Below are 20,473 nucleotides of genomic sequence, written 5' to 3' on the forward strand. Positions count from 1 at the left end.
CGTAATCTCTCTCTTCCAAAACTGTCTCAAAAGGAGATTGGGGGCAACTCCAGAAGAGAGTCACATGGCACCTGCTACGATGGAACAGTATCCCATCATAAGCCTGGGTTAGACACCAAATCCTCAGACTCAGCCTCTTACAGGGTGACTGAAATCACAGACCCTGGAGGAATCAGACAGGCAGGAAAACTCACATCAGTCTTGGTGATGAAGGGCCATAATGTGGAAAAGCCAAAATGTGGAGCTGAATCCCTCCCTCTCCTCTCTTTTCCTTTTCTTTTGTCTTTCCTTCCTTTCTTCTCTCCTCCTTCCTTCTTCCTCCTTCCTTCCTCCCTCCCTCCCTTCCTTCCTGTCTCCTTCCTTTCTTCTCTCCTCCCTCCCTCCCTCCCTTCCTTTCTCCTTCCTTTCTCCTCCCTCCCTCCCTTCCTTTCTCCTTCCTTCCTTCTCTCCTCCTTCCTTCCTTCTTCCTTCCTCCCTCCCTCCCTTTCTTCCTTTATTCCTCTCTCCTCCCTCCTCCCTCCCTTCTTTCCTTCTCCCTCCCTCCCTCCCTCCCTCCCTTTCTCCTTCCTTTCTTCTTTCCTCCTTCCTTCTCTCCTCCTTCCTTCCTTCCTTCTTCTTTTCCTTTCTTTGAGGAGTCTGGCAGGAGCCAACCTCTCCTAAAGATTGGTGATGACGAAAGTTGCCACGGCGTCCACCCAGCCTCAGGTGCACTCAGGATGCTCATTCACAGAGAGAGGAGGGACTCCGACCCTGGTACAAAGTCTCCACTTTCCTCCTGGACTGAGGAAGAGGACAGATGAGCTCTGCTTGTTCATGGGAAGCCTGATTCAGGGGGTTCAGATCTAGAGGAAAAATAGGGAATTTTCTGCCCTAAAAATTTATTTCCATAAATCTTGAAAATGTTTTCACCTTCAAAAAATTTGATCCATTTTTAGCAAAATGTTCATAATATAGTGCTTAAAAATATATTCTCTCTTTAAGAATATGTTTATTTTGAAAACCCAGAGTTTGGGAAGGTGGCGGATGGACGGATGCCAAGACCCGCGGGGCTTGAAGTCGAGGCGAAAAGAGGGATTGAGTTGCCCTTCTCGGTTTCCTTAGGTCCTGGGCGAGCTGGCTCATCTCCACAGCGAGGACCCTTTTGCTGAGCTTATCACGCGCTTCCCTAGGAGAAAGGGTGTGCAGGGCTGGGGCGCCGCCCAGTTGGACCTCCTTGCGTTTCCCCCACCCCGCACGCGCCAAGCCCGCATCCCGGTGCAAGTGTGCCAGCCTGGCCACTGGCCTGTTGGGCATTGTCGAACGACTTTTCCTTTAGGGAGAACTCGGGTTCCCTGACTTTTGGCCTGAAGAATCGTGGGGCTGCTGCCGGACAGCACTGGGGCACCGCTCCCCCTCCCCGAGCGGTCGCCCCCAGTCCTGAGAGCTATGCGGCGGGGAGGACACTACAGGGTTACCGCCCGCCCGCAGGGCGCCCCAGTGGCTGGAAGTGGACTCTCTCAGAATGGGCGCGCGTCCACCTTAGGGGCTTCACTACTCGTCCCAACTCTTTGTTCGCCCCCCCACACCCGCGCCAGCTGCCTTTACTGCGGCGCAGACCTGCGGCCGCCCTTCACAGACGGGGAGGAAGGGCTCCTCTGCTGCTGTCGCCCGATCCCCTACTTTGTGCTATTCTCAAGGGAAGTGAAGGGATTATGCGTCACCAAGGACTGGGAGAGCGCCGGCTACCTGCAGCGCATCCATTCAGCTCCAGGCACCCTCCAAGGAATTGTTTCTGTCCACAAAACCCGGCTGCATAGATTTTTCACAAGTTTAGTTCAAAAGAAAAATATAAGGCATTTTTAAATATAAAATAATTTATAGATAAAAATGGATATGCAGGGCTGGGGATGTGGCTCAAGTGGTAGTGTGCTTGCCTGGCATGCGTGTGGCCCGGGTTCGATCCTCAGCACCATATACAAAACAAAGATGTGTGTTTGTGTCTAGGGCTGGAGTTGTGGCTCAGTGGTAGTGGCTTGCCTGGCATGTGTGAGGCCCTGGGTTTAATCCTCAGCACCACATATAAATAAATAAATAAATAAAATTTTAAAAAAGATCCATTTACAATGAAAAATATTTTTTAAAAATCTATGTGTCTAAATCTCTCTTGCCCAATATTATATAAGCTGAAATTTAAATTTATAATCACTGAATTAAATTATATACATGTAATGAATTATGTTTATATGGATTAAATTATTTTATTGTGTACATTTAATTGATTAAATTGATGTTAATTAAAATTAAATAATTGAAAAAAAAAAAAAAACCCGGCTGCAGTGAGAGCTTGGCCAGCGCCTCTTCGTAGCGGCTCTTTTACTTCCAATCTGAAGAGTGGCCTTGGGCAATCACTTCTGTATCCACAGCTGAAAACAGGACAAGACTGTTCTGGATCCTAGTCGCTGGGAAGGGGGGGTGGGGGGACACACTGGAGAAGCTGAGGTGAATGTGAATTTTCCTAGAAAAACTGCTTTGCCTGACCTTGTTCCCATGTAACTGGCTCTGCTAGAAGTGGGTGCAGGAGGTTCCTGCCCACCAGCTCCAGAACCACCACTTGATTCATCAAAGCACTCACGAAAGCTCCTACTATGTTCATGGTGGTCAGAATTTTTCTCATGTTTCAAGCATTTCCATTTATTCCTATAATCTAGGTAGCACAGTTTCAGAGTTGAGCCATATAGAATTAATTAGTTTATTTATTTTTTTAAATTTTTTTTAAAGAGAGAGAGAGAGAGAATTTTTTAATATTTTATTTTTTAGTTTTCAGCGGACACAACATCTTTGTTTGTATGTGGTGCTGAAGATCAAACCCGGGCCGCAGGCATGCCAGGCAAGCCCGGCTACCGCTTGAGCCACATCCCCAGCCCCAGTTTATTTATTTTTGGTACACCAAAACCAATTGAAAATCGATATCACCCTCCTTTTAACAAGTCAAAAAAGCAAACTGAGGAATTTATAGCAAAGGACTTGGAGTTAACAAGTGAATCAGGGCCTGACTTAGGGTAACATCCTAGAATGGAAGAACCTGCATTGTTAGAGGAGCCCTGGAGCAGAAGACACTCAGTAGACCTCCAGGCCTTAGGAGTGCGATATCTGACAATGGTAACCGCTGGGGACACAGGTCGCTCTTGGCTATTTCTGAAGCCTCCAGGGACAGGTCGCTCTTGGCTATTTCTGAAGCCTCCAGGGACAGGTCGCTCTTGGCTATTTCTGACTGGGTAGTTCTTCCTGTCCCTTGTCACTTCCATCTCTAGTGATTCTTATGCCCTTTGCTGCTACACAGACAGGAGGTCAGGTACTTCCATGATCTGTCCTTGGCATTCCCCCTCCTGTGACCCAGAAGCTGATGAGCTCTAGTGGGCCCTAGTGGCTTGCCTTTCTTGCTCAGGACCTGTTCAGCCAAGATACCCTGCACTTAGGTCACAGCTGCTCTAAGCCAGGGGTCCCAAATGGCTTACAGGCAAGTTTGATTTCAGGGAGTTTTCGGGGAGGCCTCTGGGTTGCCTAAACACTCTTCCACAGCCACCCCACAGACCTCTCCCTACCAGCCTCACTCACATTGGTCTGCCTGGTCCTGTAGGCACTTAGTTTGCAGCCTAGGCTTGCTATTAAGCCATTTCCAACACATTCCTAATGGGTCATCTCAATTCTGCTTGATTCCCAAAAGATCAGACAATGCATTTGGGGGTTCAAGCTGCCTGGGTTCAAATCCAGTCCTGCTACATGCCAGCCATGTAGAATTGGGCCAGCTTCCTCCTCACCTCCAAAAACTGGAAATGAAGTAATAGTTCCTACCTTGCAGAGTTATTGTGGGAACTGAATGAGTTAATATTCAGAAAGTACTGAAAATAGCATCCTCCACATCCAGGGAAACTAATGTTCTCAGGACTCTCTTCCAGCTGCCATCTGTACCTAAGTGGGTTAGGTTTATGGTGTTTGAAAGACTCGATGAAAGAACAATGTCTTCAGCAGAGTCTTCCCATGTTCGGTGGCAAGTGAGGGCACTGTCCCCGCTGAGTTGTGTTTTTGTTTTTTAGTTATAAATGGACACATTACCTTTATTTAAAAAAAAAAGAATATGTTTATTTTTAATTCCCACAAACTTTCTGTTTGTTTTTTAAATGATATTTAGGTTTTACATTTTGTTTTGAGTACATTTTTTTTTACCCTTGATGTATAAACACTGTTGATTTCTGGTGTTAACCCAGTAAGCGATGCACATGGACAGGCACGTTTTCACTAGAAGTTCCAGATGTTCTTAGTATGTAACAGGGGTGCAGAGGGGCTGGGAATTACTTTTTCTTTTCTTTTTTTTTTTTTTGTTTCAAATTCCATTTTCCTCAGGTGTAGTAGAGATGGATGGGACCAACGGCAGCACCCAGGGCCACTTCATCCTTCTGGGTTTCTCTGACCGCCCCCACCTGGAGAGGGTCCTCTTTGTGGTCATCCTGGTAGCCTACCTGCTGACCCTGGTGGGCAACAGCACCATCATCCTGGTGTCTCGGCTGGACCCCCGGCTCCACACGCCCATGTACTTCTTCCTCACCCACCTGTCCTTCCTGGACCTCAGCTTCACCACCAGCTCCATCCCCCAGCTGCTCTACAACCTGAGTGGCCATGACAAGACCATCAGCTATGTGGGCTGTGTGGTCCAGCTCTTCCTGTTCCTGGGCCTGGGTGGAGTGGAGTGTCTGCTGCTGGCCGTCATGGCCTATGACAGGTCTGTGGCTGTCTGCAAGCCCCTGCACTACAACTCTGCCTATCCATCCACAACTCTGCCTGGGCTTGGTGTTGGTGGCCTGGGGCTGTGGGATGGCCAATTATTTGATCATGTCACCAATGACGTTGTGGCTACCTCGATGTGGGCACAACAAGGTAGACCACTTCCTGTGTGAGATGCCCACCCTGATCTGGTCAGCCTGCATCAGCACTGCTGCTGTGGAGGGCATCGCCTTCATCCTGGCCATGGGCATCGTGCTGTCTCCCCTGGTCTTCATCTTGGTGTCCTATGGCCACATCGTCAGGGCTGTGTTCAGAACCCAGTCGTCCTCAGGAAGACACAGAATCTTCAACACAGGCTGAGTGGTGAAGCTAAATGATTCTAACAACACAGGACTTAATACATGAAAGATAACTACACACAAAAGGGCTCTCATACACACACAAGGAACAGGAGTCATCTCAACAGATCACAAGTCCAAGACCTCTGAAAACATGAGGAAATAACCAAGTTTCCACCCAAAATTTATAACACCCCAAGAAAGGAGCCTGCAGATATGGAAATGGATGACATTCCAGATAAAGACTCTAGAATTATTTATATATTTAATGAGCTAAATTAAGATCAAAAGAACAAATGAAGAAAAATACAGAAAGTGAAAGACCATTTAAATAAATAAATAATGAAATTGAATACAGAAAAGCCCATCAGAATTCCTGGAATTTCAAGGCACAATGAAGCCAATAGAATTCAACTGAAAGTGTCATCAATAGATGAGATTGTGTAGAAAATGAGGCACAGAACTCTCAGCAATTTATAGAAATACCCGTGGTTTTGAAATATGTACTCTAGAACTATGCCCAGCAACCATAACTAAAATAAGGGAAACGTTCATTTCTAGATGAACTTCTGTGTGGGAACATTAGTCAGGATTATTAAAAAGTCTCAGAACCTAAGGAAGCAATTACTTCAAGGAGTAGGTGATTTATCAGCCACTAAATACTGAGTATTTACAACATTGTATCGGACATAGAGGTAAATCTAAGTATTCTATAAATCGGATGTCATTATACCCTGTCTCTAAATTAAAAATGAAAGAGGGCTGGTGTTGTGGCCCCGTGGCTGAGCACTCATGGGTTCATTCTCTGGTACAAAAAAAAAACAAAAGAAAAAAAAATGAATGAATAAATGAGTAAAATGAGTTAATAAAATCAAAGGCTAGTTTGACATTTGGGCCTTAGGATGAGCACTTTCATCCAATTGCCACCAATCTAAGTAATTATAATTATAATCTTATTGTTTCCTAAATATTTTAATGTTTCTCTCCTCCTCCATTAGTATAATTACTGCTCTTGTTTTCCATAATATTTTCTACTTACATTCAAACTGACATTTGAATCTAATTGTATCAGCCAGGGTTTTTAATTGAAAGGAATGAAGCAAATTAATTTCTATTAAGACAGAAAAGAAACATACTGAAAGGTATCTGATGGCCCCTACAGTCTTCAGAAACACCCAGCAGTCAGGCTGGATATGTATACATCAAGAACATCCCCAGTACATGTATGAGATAGAACAATAGAGGATGTCCCTGGTCAAACAGCAGATGATTGTGCTGATGCCACACCACCAGGTCAAGTGACCTTAGTAAATCCCATAAGCTCCAGTTTGGTGAAATGGGACAGAACGTGGATGGAGAGTTACCTCCAGGATGGAGCTGGGCATGTGGCCGATGGCTCATGGAACTGACCAGGCAGGCAGATTAGAAAGCACTTAACCCAGTGATACCTGCAGACACAGGCTGCCTGTGAGGCTGGGGAGGGCACAGCCATGCACATGAGAGAGGCACACTGTGTTGACTGCCCAGGTGGTGGGAAAGAAGACCCCAAAGAGCTGCTCAGAGGAGGCACTGGTGATATGAGCCAAGGAGAACCTCCTAGTGGAGTCAAGGATCATGGATGCTGCCGGTCAAATAATTTGAAAAGGGAAGTGAAGGAAAAGTGCAGCATCTGCCCAGGGCATAGAATGCTCTTTACATAGCACATGCCAGGAGAATGATCAGAGATGTGGGTGACAGTGGGTTCTAGGAGCTGCTTAGAGTATCATATATCCATAACTGAGATTTAAAGGAAATAAATTACTATTTTAAGGCATTTAAAAGAAATGCATGGCTATTTTTCAGAGTACAATTCTTTGTCTCAAGACCAGGAATTATATAATAAAGATGTCATATCTTTCCCTAAAGGAAAGACTTTGAATCACCCAGAAATCCTGTGATTTGGGGACACTGGCCCCATGTTTGTGGAACACTTGAAGTTTCTACAGTTCAAGTAGCTGTGGGCTATAAGTATAAATTACACACAGGATTTGACAAAATAGAATAAAAACAAAGTATACAAGCAACAATATTTTTTCATGACACATGTAGACATGATAACTTTTCAATATCAGTATAAAATATTTTATATTGACTAACAGATGTAAGAACATATAATGAATTTTATATGCAATTATTATAATACAAAATAATATGTAATTAATATTTACATTGTTAATATTAAATGGATTTTAACATTTTCACTTAAAGATATTGTTAGTATATCAATTTATAATTATCAATATATTATTTCAATTAGTTTTACATATGTGTCACTAGAAAGCTCTAATTACATACACAGATCTCAGTATACACCTATTGGTCAGCTATGATCCAGCGTGTTCCAGTCTGCATGGAGAGAAGCCATACAGAGGAGTAGGGACAGCCATGCTCACTCCTTCCTGGGGGAGAACATCCCCCACACTCTTCCCATGGCCCCCAGCACCTCCTTGTTCCTCAGGCTGTAGATGATGGGATTGAGCATGGGGGTGAGCATGGTGTAGAAGACTGCAAGGATCTTATCCTCTGCTGGGGAGCGGAATGTCTTGGGACGGAGATAAGTGTAGACAAAAGGAGCATAGTAAAATGTCACCACAGTTAAATGTGTGGAGCACGTGGTGAAGGCCTTTTTCCTTCCCTCTTTTGAGTGCATGTGGAAGACAGCGTAAAGGACCCGTCCATAGGAAACAGTAATACCAAGAAAAGGAAGGAGGAGAAACACAACTGTGCTCACAAACACCATGTACTCATAGACCCAGGTGTCCATACAGGCCAGATTCACCATGGCTGGGACATCACAGAAAAAGTGATTGATGGCCCTAGACCTGCAGTAAGGAAGATGAAGGATATAAAAAGTGTGTGATACAGAATTGATGGAGCCCAATGTCCAGGACCCCAGGATCATCTTCAAACACATGCTTTTACTCATGCGCATGGGGTAATGGAGCGGGTGGCAGATGGCCACAAAGCGGTCATAGGCCATGGAGGCCAGGATTAAACCTTCTGAGCCGGCCATGGTCAGGAAGAAGAAGCTTTGCACACCACAGCCCAGGAAGGAGATGCTCTTCTGGCCAGAGAGGAAGTTGATGGCCATCTTGGGGACAGTGGAGGAGATGTACATCAGGTCCATGAGGGAGAGCTGGCTGAGGAGAAAGTACATGGGGGTGTGGAGCCGTGGGTCCAAGAAGATGAGGGCAGTCATCCCTGAGTTCCCCAAACAGGCAAGAACAAACACAAAGATGATCAGGAGCAAGAGAAGTAGGCCAGTTTGGTTTTGAGGAAACAACCCCAATAAAGTAAAATCATTTGAAGTTTCATTCCATCTTTCCATGGAAATGTACTCTATAATTTCCTTTAAAGAACAAAAAAAAAAAAAAAAAAAAAAAAAAAAAAAAAAAAAAAACCTAAGTAATAATCATAGTAAAACAGGAAAGGAGAATAATAGAAATTAAGTTTATTAGTGTTTTTTAGAGTGAGTTGTTATTATTCCTACAACACTGCAGCTTAAATTCAATGGATTTTTTTCAAACAAGTATCTTTATGCTTCGGATAATGAATTTTATGTGTAGCAGTAGCTAATATGTTTCGATTTCCATATTTTTATTGCTGCATTATAATTGTACATAATGATAGTACTTGTCCACACACACAATGTGACTACATAATGTGGTTATATCCCTCTCTGGAACTGTTTCTGCTGGGTAGGAGCATTCCTAGGACTATGCACCAGGCTCAGCCCTGGAGGAAGCCAGGATCCTGCTTTCCTAGCTCCCCAACTCAACACTCAGGTTCACCACAGACATGGCCTGTGGGGCGCAGAAGTGCCCTGTGTGCTTGAGTCTGCATCCTCAGTGACCTCGCCTCCTCCACACCTTTAGTGCCTGCTCTCCCCTCCCCACTGGCACTGCTGCAGCTGAGTAAGCCAGAGTCTTCTCCCAGAGCTGTGCTGCTCACCTCCTAAACAGAAGCTGCTCAGCTGGCCCTCAAAGTGGGCCTCCATCCAAAAGCATTGTTTTAAAACTGTGAAGGTATCATGACCCTAAAAGACCACCATAACTGTAACTTGTTCCTTGGATATTGTCTCTTTCCTAATGAGGTTTCCATCTCTGGAAACTTTACAAGCTTAATATCAAACGTGTAGGATTTCTTACATGTTATCCTTTTCTTCAAGTAAGCAAATTACACATGATGAAATTGACAGAATAAATAATATATGATAATTCCATTCTATATTCACAGTGGCAAGCTAGAAGTAGAACAGTAACAGAAATGCAAGCTGGGTGTGGTTAATGGAATACACACATAGACACAGAGGAAACTTGGAGATGCCAACATTTAAATGAAGTTTTCTTCACATTACTACATTTTTTAAATCCAAATTATTGCATTAAAGTTTTCATTTCCCAGATAATAATAAGAACTCATGGATGTGAAGAACAATATTCTCAAATTTAGGTATTACTGGACTCAGACTTGACATCATATTTTTAGTCTTTCCATGATAGAACAGTTAGTAACTGGTGAATGATTTACCAAAGTAATTTGTGTAATTATTATTGTCCTTCATAAGCTCAGGCCTAATTCCATACATCAGTCTAGGTCAGGCACATGGATCTTGGGGAGGATGTTTCTTTCTTCTGTTCCTGTGGTTTAGTTTCCCAAGGTGCAGGCAGGAGGTGATTCTGCTACTGAGCTGTTCATTAGGAAGGAGCCTAAGCAGAGGCACTTCCTGACTCTAGCTAAGGAAAGGGAGCTACTGATTGTAGCTTATACATGTGTGTACTTGCCCTCCTCAGACTTGATTATGACAGGAAAGTAAAACAAAAATGAGAAATTTTAAGAAAGCAAAATTTTAAAAAAATGAGCCAGTTCCCTTCCGCAGTTTTCATGCTGCGGCCTTTTCTCGGAAATGTGCAATTGTACCCCAGCTCCTGACAGCCTCTCTTCTTCTCTTTATAACATCTCAGCTGACAATTGTGTTTTAACACTTGTTTAACCTCCCAAATATTCATAGAAAAATATGGACACACTCCTTATATTTCTGGTATGTGTTTGACTTCTTTGCGCGTCAAGTCTTAGTAGACTTTCCACTTTAGGTTTCTGCTCTTCCATCTCAAGGAAACAATGATGTCACCTCCTGTTGTGGATGTTAATTTGGATTAATAATGTTTTTAACAGGAAAAGAGCATAATTAATAGTTTGTTGGCACTCTTCATCTTAACAACTTAAAAGCAGTTTCCTTGATATACCTGTACAAAACACAAATAAAATAGAAAAGGAAAGCTTGGAACATAAAGAAGGGATACATTTTGAGAGCTGTCAGGTTGACAAGCAATGAGAGTGAAAAAGGCACCAATAGGAAGCCAACAGGAGTAGAGCATCACTGCACCTGAGGAAGTGATGGGATCACAGGTCCCTGGCATCCAGCATGGCGTAGAGACAAATCTCCTGAGCCTACAGAGAAAGAAAACCACGATGTCCCCAGCACTGAGATGCATTCATCCCTTCAAAATGTGCTCACTGCTTCTGTTTTGTGGCAGTGCTGCTGGGGTTGATTTGCTTTAGCAGTTCAAATACACAAGATTTCACAACCTGGATTTAATCCTTAGTGGGTGACACAGACATTAGAGCAGTAGCTCATACATGCTCTGAGGTGACCCAGCCATTCATATGGGAAAGAACCATAGAGCAGGGAGGAAGGACAGAGGATCAGGGAAAGAACCATAGAGCAGGGAGGAAGGACAGAGGATCAGCTGGGCAGCAGCACTGAGCACCACTCCAAGGAGGTGCTGCTGTGGGAGGCCTCAGGCTCTGGAGCACTCTGCACAGACTGAGGAACAGGACCAGCCCTGGAGGGAGCCTGCCTGGGTCATCAGGGCAGCAGCAGAGAAAACAGGGCTCTGGAAGCTCCAGGCCCCAGGGCAAGGGTGTAGGGAGGGGAGGACTCAGACTGTGCTCTGGACCAGGAGAGAGGCCAGTGGGTGTGTCATGGGGTCAGGTCCCCTCTGGATCTCACACTGGAGGCTCTGGTTGAGGAGAGAGCTGAGAGGAGGAGCCCAGGGCAGAGACTGGGCAGTGGGCAATTAGGACAGCTGGGGCTACCATGGGTTTAGCAAAGGAAACCAAGTAGGCCAGGGACCCCTGAGGCCTGGGCACATCAGCATAGCTGTGTGCTGCTTAGGAACAGGGTGGGACACATTGAATCCTCTGTCTCTGGTCCCCCTCTCAGGGGCTATTGCATCACAGGCTCTCAGCAGATCTGCTGATTAACTAAACCAAATGTGATCCTCAGGGTTAAATTAGCAATATAGATCAAACAAAGAAAATGTGACTAGATAATTTCATAAATCAATCTTTGACATACACACTGTTCAAATCAGGGCATGATAGACCCTTGGGTACTTGCTTCATTCCTCAATTTAGTCCAAGTTTAACTTCAGAGGAGGAAAGGGCCCAGCAGCCCTGGCAGAGCCAATCCCTGAACACACAGTCTGCTGTACATTTATGACTTCCTTGGGCAAGTCATTCTGAAGGAAGGCATTCTGCGGCTTCGGATGCCATAAAAATGTGTTGATAATAGTCCTGCAATATTTTTTTCTAAATTGAAATTTTTAATTTTGTCAAGTAATTGATGATCATAGTTATTTTCAAGTCTCCATACACCTAAGATTTGAAGCTTTTAGGATCTGGAACATTGGAGCTAAACATGGGATCTATTTCCATTGATGGTCAACAACTTTCTAAATTGGGTAAGGGACATTATTTCATGTATCAATATCCCATGAAACAGCTCCCTCTTGGTTACATGATACCTTAGAGAATATTGTTCAATGGCTACAAAACAGGTCTAAGATTAGTGTTTAAATTGATTTTCCTATAAGGCACATTGCTCAAATATACAGGGTTGAAAAAAAAAAAACAACCTCATTAGACAGGGCTTAATACATGTAAGGATAGCAAGTGCTGAACCCTGAGTTTACCTTGCAATGGTACAACTATTACCCAATTTTAAAAGTATTATGGACAGCCAGCCCAAGAACAATAAGAAAATTGTTTGGACCTCAGCTAACTTAAAGTCAAAAATCTCTTATGAAAACTATGGAAATGAAAATAAGACACACTCTGTGTGTCTAGCACATAGAGTGTCCCGAATATGTGCCAGCTCCACTCTTCCTTACATACATTAAACATTGAGAAGACTCAGACCCAGAGTAATCACTGCCTCAGCTAAGGTTGCACCTCTCAAGAGCAGCACCTTGAAGAATCCTAACAGGTTTATACCATCTCATGTTCATAGGTTTTTATTTTAGTTTATGGGTTCTTTTTACTTATACATAACAGTAGAATCCATTTTGATAAAATCATACAAGCCTGGAATATCTCATATTCTAGTTAGAAACTCAGTCTTGTGGATGTATATGATGGTGGGATTCACTGTGATGTATTCATGTATATACAAAGGAAAGTTGTGTCAGATTCATTCCACTATCTTTTCTTTTCCTATCCTCCACCCATTCCCTTCATTCCCCTTTGTCTAATCTTCCCTTACTCCTTATTATGGGTTAGCATCTGCATATCAGAGAGACTATTTGATCTTTTTAGGGTTATTCTTATCTTTTCCAATTGTTATGAAATAGCCCATACATTGTGCAACAGAGACAGTTTTCTCATGATAGGAAAACCAATCTCCAATATATTTTTCTTAGTTAAACCTAACCCAAATCAACTCAGTTCAATGATGTCATCTTGTCTCACCTTGTCTGAAGTCCTTGCGTTTGTACTTTGAGAGGAGTAATTTCATAACTATGACATTCTCAGCTGAAAGTCCATTGAATTCTTTAAAATAGTTAAACCCCATGCTATATTCATACTCTGCCCAGGTAAGCATCTTGGTCCTGCCACAGAGCAGCAGCCCCAGCATCTCACCAAGCTCTCTTGATATGAGAAGCCAAAGGGCACCAGGAAGGAATCCTCACAACACATTCAGCGCTCACTGCTCCCACCTCCACCAAGTCTTGATGCTGAAATCACAAAGCTCTTCACCTTGTGAGTGTTCCCTGTATTATTGCTTTGCTCACACATCTTCCTTTGCTATTGCCTTGTTCAAGTGAAAACAAAGTAAGACACGACACACTTACTTACTTGGGTTCTACAAAGGGGACAGAAGAATGAGCTGCTGCACCTGGTGGTGTGCAGAACCTTCCTCTACCAAGCCTCACATGTTCTCCCTTTGCCTCTAATTGATCCCCAATGTCCAAGCCCACAGGGACAGGAGCCTTGGCCATTTCACCTGACTCTGCTGATTTGGAGATGAACTCAGCTCAAACTTAGAGCAAATCCACCAACCTTCTCTGGCCTGCTGCCCAGAATTAGTCTCAGGGGGGGTTGAACCCAGCTATTCTAAAACAGGATGGAGAACTCTAAGAGGTATTTAGTAATATTCACCCAAACCTTCTGGTTTTGTAAGTGAGAGACCTCAGGATCAACAAGCTGCAGAAAACACATACAAGTGTTCAGGGGATAACAGTTATATTACAGCAGGAACAATTACCTTCTACAGTCTGATCAGTTTCCAGAGGAAATTGCTGGTGTTTCTAACTAAATTAAATTATGCTATAACAAGATAATTTCTCTATTTGAGGAGAGGTAGACAGCTGGTTCATAAAAATATAATGCAGTCAGCAATTCGACTAAAGTGGAAAGTAGACTCAGAAGTTTTTTGATAAAATGAGGACTAGGTGTAAGAGAGAGGAGTCCAGCCTGCCAGATCCACTCTGATTAGGAGACAGAGTTAGGCCAATTTCATAAGTCATTAGTTTGTTGCCAGATCTTTAAAACAAAACTCATTGGAGGGACATTATGTGACCTAGCTGGACATATGCATGCCCAATGTCTGCAAAGTGTGTTTCGAGAGTAGGAATGGATAGACATGACAATCTCTTATTATCTTACTAAAATAAAGATTGGCAAACCAGAGAATGGTACATTTCAGGTTGTTTTGGGTACTTATCAGTGATGTGGAGATTCTTATCATAGGAGGAGATGTCAGAAGACAACTTAAGGATGTTGTACCCATACATATCAGTGACTCATTATATGGAAATATGATGAAGTACAAAACTTAACAAATGAGCTCCATTGCTTCAGATTTCAGTTATAAACATACAGAGATTTTTTTATTGCCATTGTCATCTTTTGTGGATATCTCCTGTCTCCCCCTTATGCAGAGTTGTACCTATTGTATTTACAGGCAAAACTCCAACCCAGCTAATCCCCACTTCCTGCCTGTTTTGAGGACAACAGAATCCATATGGAATAATGAAAATGACAGAAGAAGAGTACAAGCCATACTGATGGATCCAAATTCAAACTTAGGAGCAAAACCCTCACATTTATGTCTTTGGCATGTCACAGTATGTTCTTATTCTCTGAAATCTAGTAATGCAAGCCTCCTCTGAACTCCAGCCCCCTTCCATGGGCTGGAAAGTGCTGGAAGTGGCCCTGCTCTTGCAGCAATCCACCTGTCCACCTTTGCAAGGGGCCCATCTCTTCATCTCCTCTTTCTATTGTTTTTGAGCTGGACTCTTCTCACAGGTGTATAAACATGATTTTTTTTAAATAGGAAAAGTATGGGTATATGTAATTTTTTCCTTCTGGTCTTTTTTATAATTGTTTTTTTAAAAAAATGACAGAAGAATACATTACAATTCTTATTACATGTATACAGAACAATTTTTCATATCTCTGGTTGCTTATAAATTGATACCAATTCATGTCTTCATACATGTACATTGGAGGGTACATGTAATTTAATACTGTTCTTCAAACCAAAGTAAAATTGAAAACTCTGATATTAGATTGAGTTTCCTCTTCTGTGGAGGAGGGAGTTTCTCATTATGAGGTGGAGTAATGATGGTTGGTGCCCATTTTCTTTGAGGACATGGTATATAATATTCCAAAGGTTTTGGCTTTTAGGTTCTGGGCTGGGAAATCAGTTGAAATTCTAATTGACTTACCTCAAAAAATGACCTGCTACTCTTTCTTGCAATTAAAAAAAACCTATTCATATCCTATATATTAGGCATTTTAATCAAAGTGTGTCTTGGAGAGGATTTTTTTTAATCTTGCCTATTTGGGGTTATAAATGCCTTTTGTGTTTGTATTTCTACTTCATTCCTAAGATTTGGAAATTTAAAATCTTATTTCAATGAGAAATTCATGCAATAATTTTGTTTGTATTTTGGAGTAGTCTCCACAATTCTCAAATTTGGACTCTTAATGCTATCTCAGTGTTGAACATTTTGGTACTGGTCTCTTAACACATTTTCTTTGTTGTCAACTTTATTTTCAAATTTATATGTTTTCTCTTATAGGCCTGAGAATCTGTCTTCAGTGTGATCTAATCTATCGGTGATACTTCCAAAAATTTTTAATTTGATTTATTTATTTATTTTTTAAGAGAGAGTGAGGGGAGGGAAGGAGGGAGAGAGAGAGAGAGAGAGAGAGAGAGAGAGAGAATTTTTTTTAATATTTATTTTTTAGTTATCAGCGGACACACATCTTTGTTGGTATGTGGTGCTGAGGATCGAACCCGGGCCGCACGCATGCCAGGCGAGCGTGCTACCCCTTGAGCCACATCCCCAGCCCTTAATTTGATTTATTGGGTTTTATACTTCCAGGATATCTGTTTGGTTCTTTTTCAGGAAAAGGGTACAATCATATATTGCTGGTGGGACTGCAAATTGGTGCAACCACTATAGAAAGCAGATGGAGATTCCTCAGAAAATTGGGAATGGAAGCACCATTTGACCCAGCTATCCCACTCGTTGGTTTATACCCAAAGGACTTAAAATCAGAATACTATAGTGATGCAGCCACATCAATGTTTATTACAGTTCAATTCACAGTAGCTAGACTATGGAATCAACCTAGGTGTCCCTCAAAAGATGAATGGATAAAGAAAATGTGGTATATATACTCAATGGAATATTACTCAGTTTTAAAGAAGAGTAAAATTATGGCATTTGCCAGTAAATGGATGGAGTTGGAGAATATCATGCTAAGCAAAATAAGCCAATCTCACAAAACCAAAGGCCAAATATTTTCTCTAATATGTGGATGCTAATTCACAATAAGATGGGGGGTGGGGAGCCACTAGGGAAGAATAGCATTACCCTAGATTAGGTAGAGGGAAGTGATGGGAGGAAGGGGAGGGGATGTGGGGATAGGAAAGCTAGTAGAATGAAAACGACATTATTACTGGATGTATATATGTGACTACATGACCAATATGATTCTGCAACATGTACACTCAGGAAAATGAGAAATTATATCCCAACTATGTATGATATATCAAAGTGCATAAATGCATTCTACTGTCATGTATAACTAATTACAACAAATAAAAATATTTTTTTAAAGTGGAAAATGAAAACCAGCATGGGAATAAATTGTAGCAAAAGAATAGTCAATAAAAGAAGAATAAAATTTGAATTATGCATTCGAACTAAAAAACATTTCTCCATAATAACACTGAAGGTAAATGGTCTAAACTCTTTTTTAAAAAATTTTAATATTTATTTTTTTTTTTAGTTTTCGGTGGACACAACATCTTTGTTTGTATGTGGTGCTGAGGATTGAACCTGGGCCGTTCGCATGTCAGGTAAGTGCGCTACCGCTTGAGCCACATCCCCAGCCCTGGTCTAAACTCTTCAATGAAAGACCTACACTGGCAGATTATATTAAAAACAAAACAAGATCTAACAATATGGGGTTTTTTTTGCAAGAGACTCACAGTTACAAACACATCAACAAATTCAGGTGAAAAAAAATGAGAAAACATATAACATGGAAATGATAGCTGAAAACAAGCAGAGGTACCTACTCTCATCTCAGACAAAGTAGACCTCAGATCAAATTAATTATGAGACACAAAGAAGTCACTTTATACTGGTTACAGGAATCATTCAAAAAGATATTGTGATTGTACACACTTATGACACAAACAATGGTGCATCTACTTACATAAAACAAAAGCTTCTCAATATAAACAAGTAGACTATGATAAAGCAATACTTGGTGATTTGAAAACACCCCTCTCACCACTACACAGGTTATTCAGACATGAACTGAGCAAAGATTCTTTAGAACTAAAAAAAAAAATACTATTAATCAAATGAACCTAACAGACATCTATATAATATTTCATTCATTGACAACTAAAATCACTTCTCAGCAGTACATGGAACATTCTCTCAAACAAATCATATTTTAAGGCACAAAGCAAATTTTAGCAAATACAATAAAATAGAGATAAGTCCTAGCATCCTACCAGACCTTTAAAGAATCATATTCAAAATGGAATATAATTTTAAAAATGATACAAAAAACAAACCATTCTATCACCTTAAGTTTGTATAATATACTTTAGCTTAAGGAATAGGTCACAGAAGAAATCAGGGTAGAAATAAAAAAAATAAAAACAAATAAGAATAGAGACATATAAAAATGTCTGGGACCATATAAAGGCAGTTCTAAGAAGAAAGTTTACAGTACTGAGTTCCTACATTAAAAACCAGAAAGATTCTAAATAAATAATCTAATATTACACCTCAAAGCCTAGAAAAAGAAAAAAATAACACCAAAATCAAGAGGCGTCATGAAATAATTAAAATCATAGACAAAATCAATTAAATTGAGACTAAGAAAATCAATACAAAGAGTCAACAAGACACAAGAGTTAGTTCTTTAAAAACAGAAAGAAGATTGATAAATGTTCAAACAAACCCAAAGAAAGGAAGAGAAGAAACAAATTAACAACATTAGAGATAGAAAAATAAATATTATCACAGATACTACTGAAATTCAGACTATCGTGAGAAACTATTTGGAATTTTATACTCCAAGAGATTAGAAAATCTCAAAGAGTCTGAGAAATTCCTCGAGATATATGACCTACCCAGATCAAGACATGAGGATGTAGAAAACTTAAACTTAATGTAAAGAAATGAAATAGAAGTAACTATTAAAAGATTTCTAACAAAAACTCAGAATCAAGTTCTACTAGACCTTTAAAGAAAAAATAATACCAATCCTCCTCAAATTATTCCATGAAATAGAAAGGGAGGGAAGACTGCAAAATTTATTCCATAAAGTCATGTCACCCAGATATCAAACCAAGGCCACACCAAGGAAAGAAAAAAAAAATCAGGCGAATATCTTTGATGAATATAGGTGTAAACTTTCTTAATGGAATATTGACAAACTGTATTCAAATACACTATGACAAGATAGTGTACTGTGAACATGTGTTTTATTCCAAGGATGCAAAATTAGTTCAACATGCACACATCAAGAAATGTAAGTTGCCACATAAATAAAGTTAAGGACAAGAATCATATGACTACCCAATAGCTGCAGAGAAAGCCTGTGACAACGTCCAGCAGCCATTCATGTTTAAACCCCTGGAGAACGTAGGGATACAAGACACTTGCTTCAGCATTGTGAAGGCTATCTATGGAAAACCCAAGAGAGATTCCACACTGAATGGAGAACACTGAGAGCATTTCCCCTAAAAACAGGAACAAGGCAAGAGAGTTCACACTCACCGCTCATATTCAACATAGTTCTTGAAACTCTAGCCAGAGCCATCAGGTAAGAGGAGGAAAGGAAAGAGAAACAGGAAAAGAAGAAATATAGTTAACTCTAAATCTAGTTAACAGCATGGTCCTATAATTAGAACATTTAAAAAATCCAGCAGAAGACTGCTAGAGCTGCTAATCAATTTTAGTAAAGTGCAGGATATAAGATTAATGTCCATAAATCAATCACTTTCTTGTACTTCATTAATAACTCCACTGAAAAAGGAAATTGGTAAAATGATTCCATTCATAATAACCTCAAAAACAATTGAAAGTTAATCAAATGAAGGATGTGAAAGACCTCTATAATAAAAAATGATCTATATTTCACTAAATAAAGAAGACCTTAGCATATAAAAAGACCTCTCATGATCTGAATAGCGGTATTAATATTGTCAATATGGCCATACAAAAGTGTCATACAGATTCAATGCAATCCCCATCATAATAGCAATGACATTATTCACACAACTAGAATGAGAGTTCTAAAATTCCTTTGGAAGGATAAGTGACCCATAACACACAAAGCAATCCTAAGCAAGAACAGCTATAATGGAGACATCACAATACCAGACCTTAAATTATACTGCAGAGCTCTATTAATAAAACCAGCATGGTATTGGCATTGGAACAGACATGAAGACCAATTGAATAGAATAGAAGTCATACAAACCAACCCACATAGATACAGTCATCTGATACTCAGCAAAAGTGTCAAAAATATATACTGGAGAAAAGATACCCTTTTTTTAAAAAAAAAGGTTTAAAAAAAACCAGGATGTCCATATATAGAAGAATGAAATTTGAGCCCTATATTTCATATTTCACCTTGCACAAAAGTCAACTCAAAGTGGATCCAGGACTAAGGAATTAGATCAGAAACCCTGCTACTGGAAGAAAATTGTATAGGCTCAGGTCTCCAACATACTGCCACAGGCATTATGTTCCCTAACAAAACTTGTAAGTACAAGAAATAAAACCAAGAATCAGTAAAATGAGATGACATCAAATTTAAAGGTTCCGAACAGCAAAGGAAAGAATTAAGAGCATGAAGAGGGAGGGCAGAATAGGTGATCTTAGCAGAATAGGTGCTACCTGCTCCTCAGAAAAAGGTTTAATATCCAGAAAGTATGAAGAATTGAAAAAACTTAACACCAAATACCGCCACCAACAACAATTAATCTAATTAAGAAATGGGGATAAGACCTGAACAGACTTTTTTTAAAAGAAGAAATACAAATGGCCAATAAATATATGAAAAAAGTTCAACATTTCTAGATATCAGGGAAATACAAACCAAAACCCACCTTGAGATTTCATCTTATTCTAGTAACAATGGCAATTATCAAGAATACAAATCATAATGATAAATATTGGTGAGGATGTGAGAAAAGAGGTACACTCATACATTTTTGGTGGGACTTCATATTAGTGCAACATTCTGGAAAGCAGTAGGGAGATTCCTCAAAAAACTAGGAATGAAAAAACCATATCACTCAGCTTTCCCAGTCCTCAGTATCCAAAAGATCTCAAATCAGCACACTGAAAGGATTTAGCCACATCAATGTTTTTGGCAGCATAATTTACAATATCCTGATTGAGGAACCAATCTAAATTGCAATCAACAGATGAATGGATAAAGAAAATGTGATATCTGTACACAATGAAATATTATTCAACCATAAATGTGAATGAAAATAT

At 40.6% G+C, this 20,473-nt stretch overlaps 1 protein-coding gene and 1 pseudogene across 1 annotated transcript; one reads left to right on the forward strand and one right to left on the reverse strand.

The window, feature by feature from the left end:
* Positions 1–4,391: 4,391 nt before the first annotated feature.
* LOC144254639 (olfactory receptor 2W3-like) lies at positions 4,392–5,118 on the forward strand (annotated as a pseudogene).
* A 2,406-nt stretch (positions 5,119–7,524) lies between these two features.
* LOC144254138 (olfactory receptor 2L13-like) lies at positions 7,525–8,463 on the reverse strand. The gene has a single exon (XM_077796866.1). The coding sequence runs from the start codon at positions 8,461–8,463 to the stop codon at positions 7,525–7,527; it is 939 nt and encodes a 312-aa protein (XP_077652992.1).
* Between the last annotated feature and the right edge of the window lie 12,010 nt (positions 8,464–20,473).

Source organism: Urocitellus parryii, chromosome 1, assembly GCF_045843805.1.
Source record: "Urocitellus parryii isolate mUroPar1 chromosome 1, mUroPar1.hap1, whole genome shotgun sequence".
In the NCBI taxonomy this organism is placed as follows: domain Eukaryota; kingdom Metazoa; phylum Chordata; class Mammalia; order Rodentia; family Sciuridae; genus Urocitellus; species Urocitellus parryii.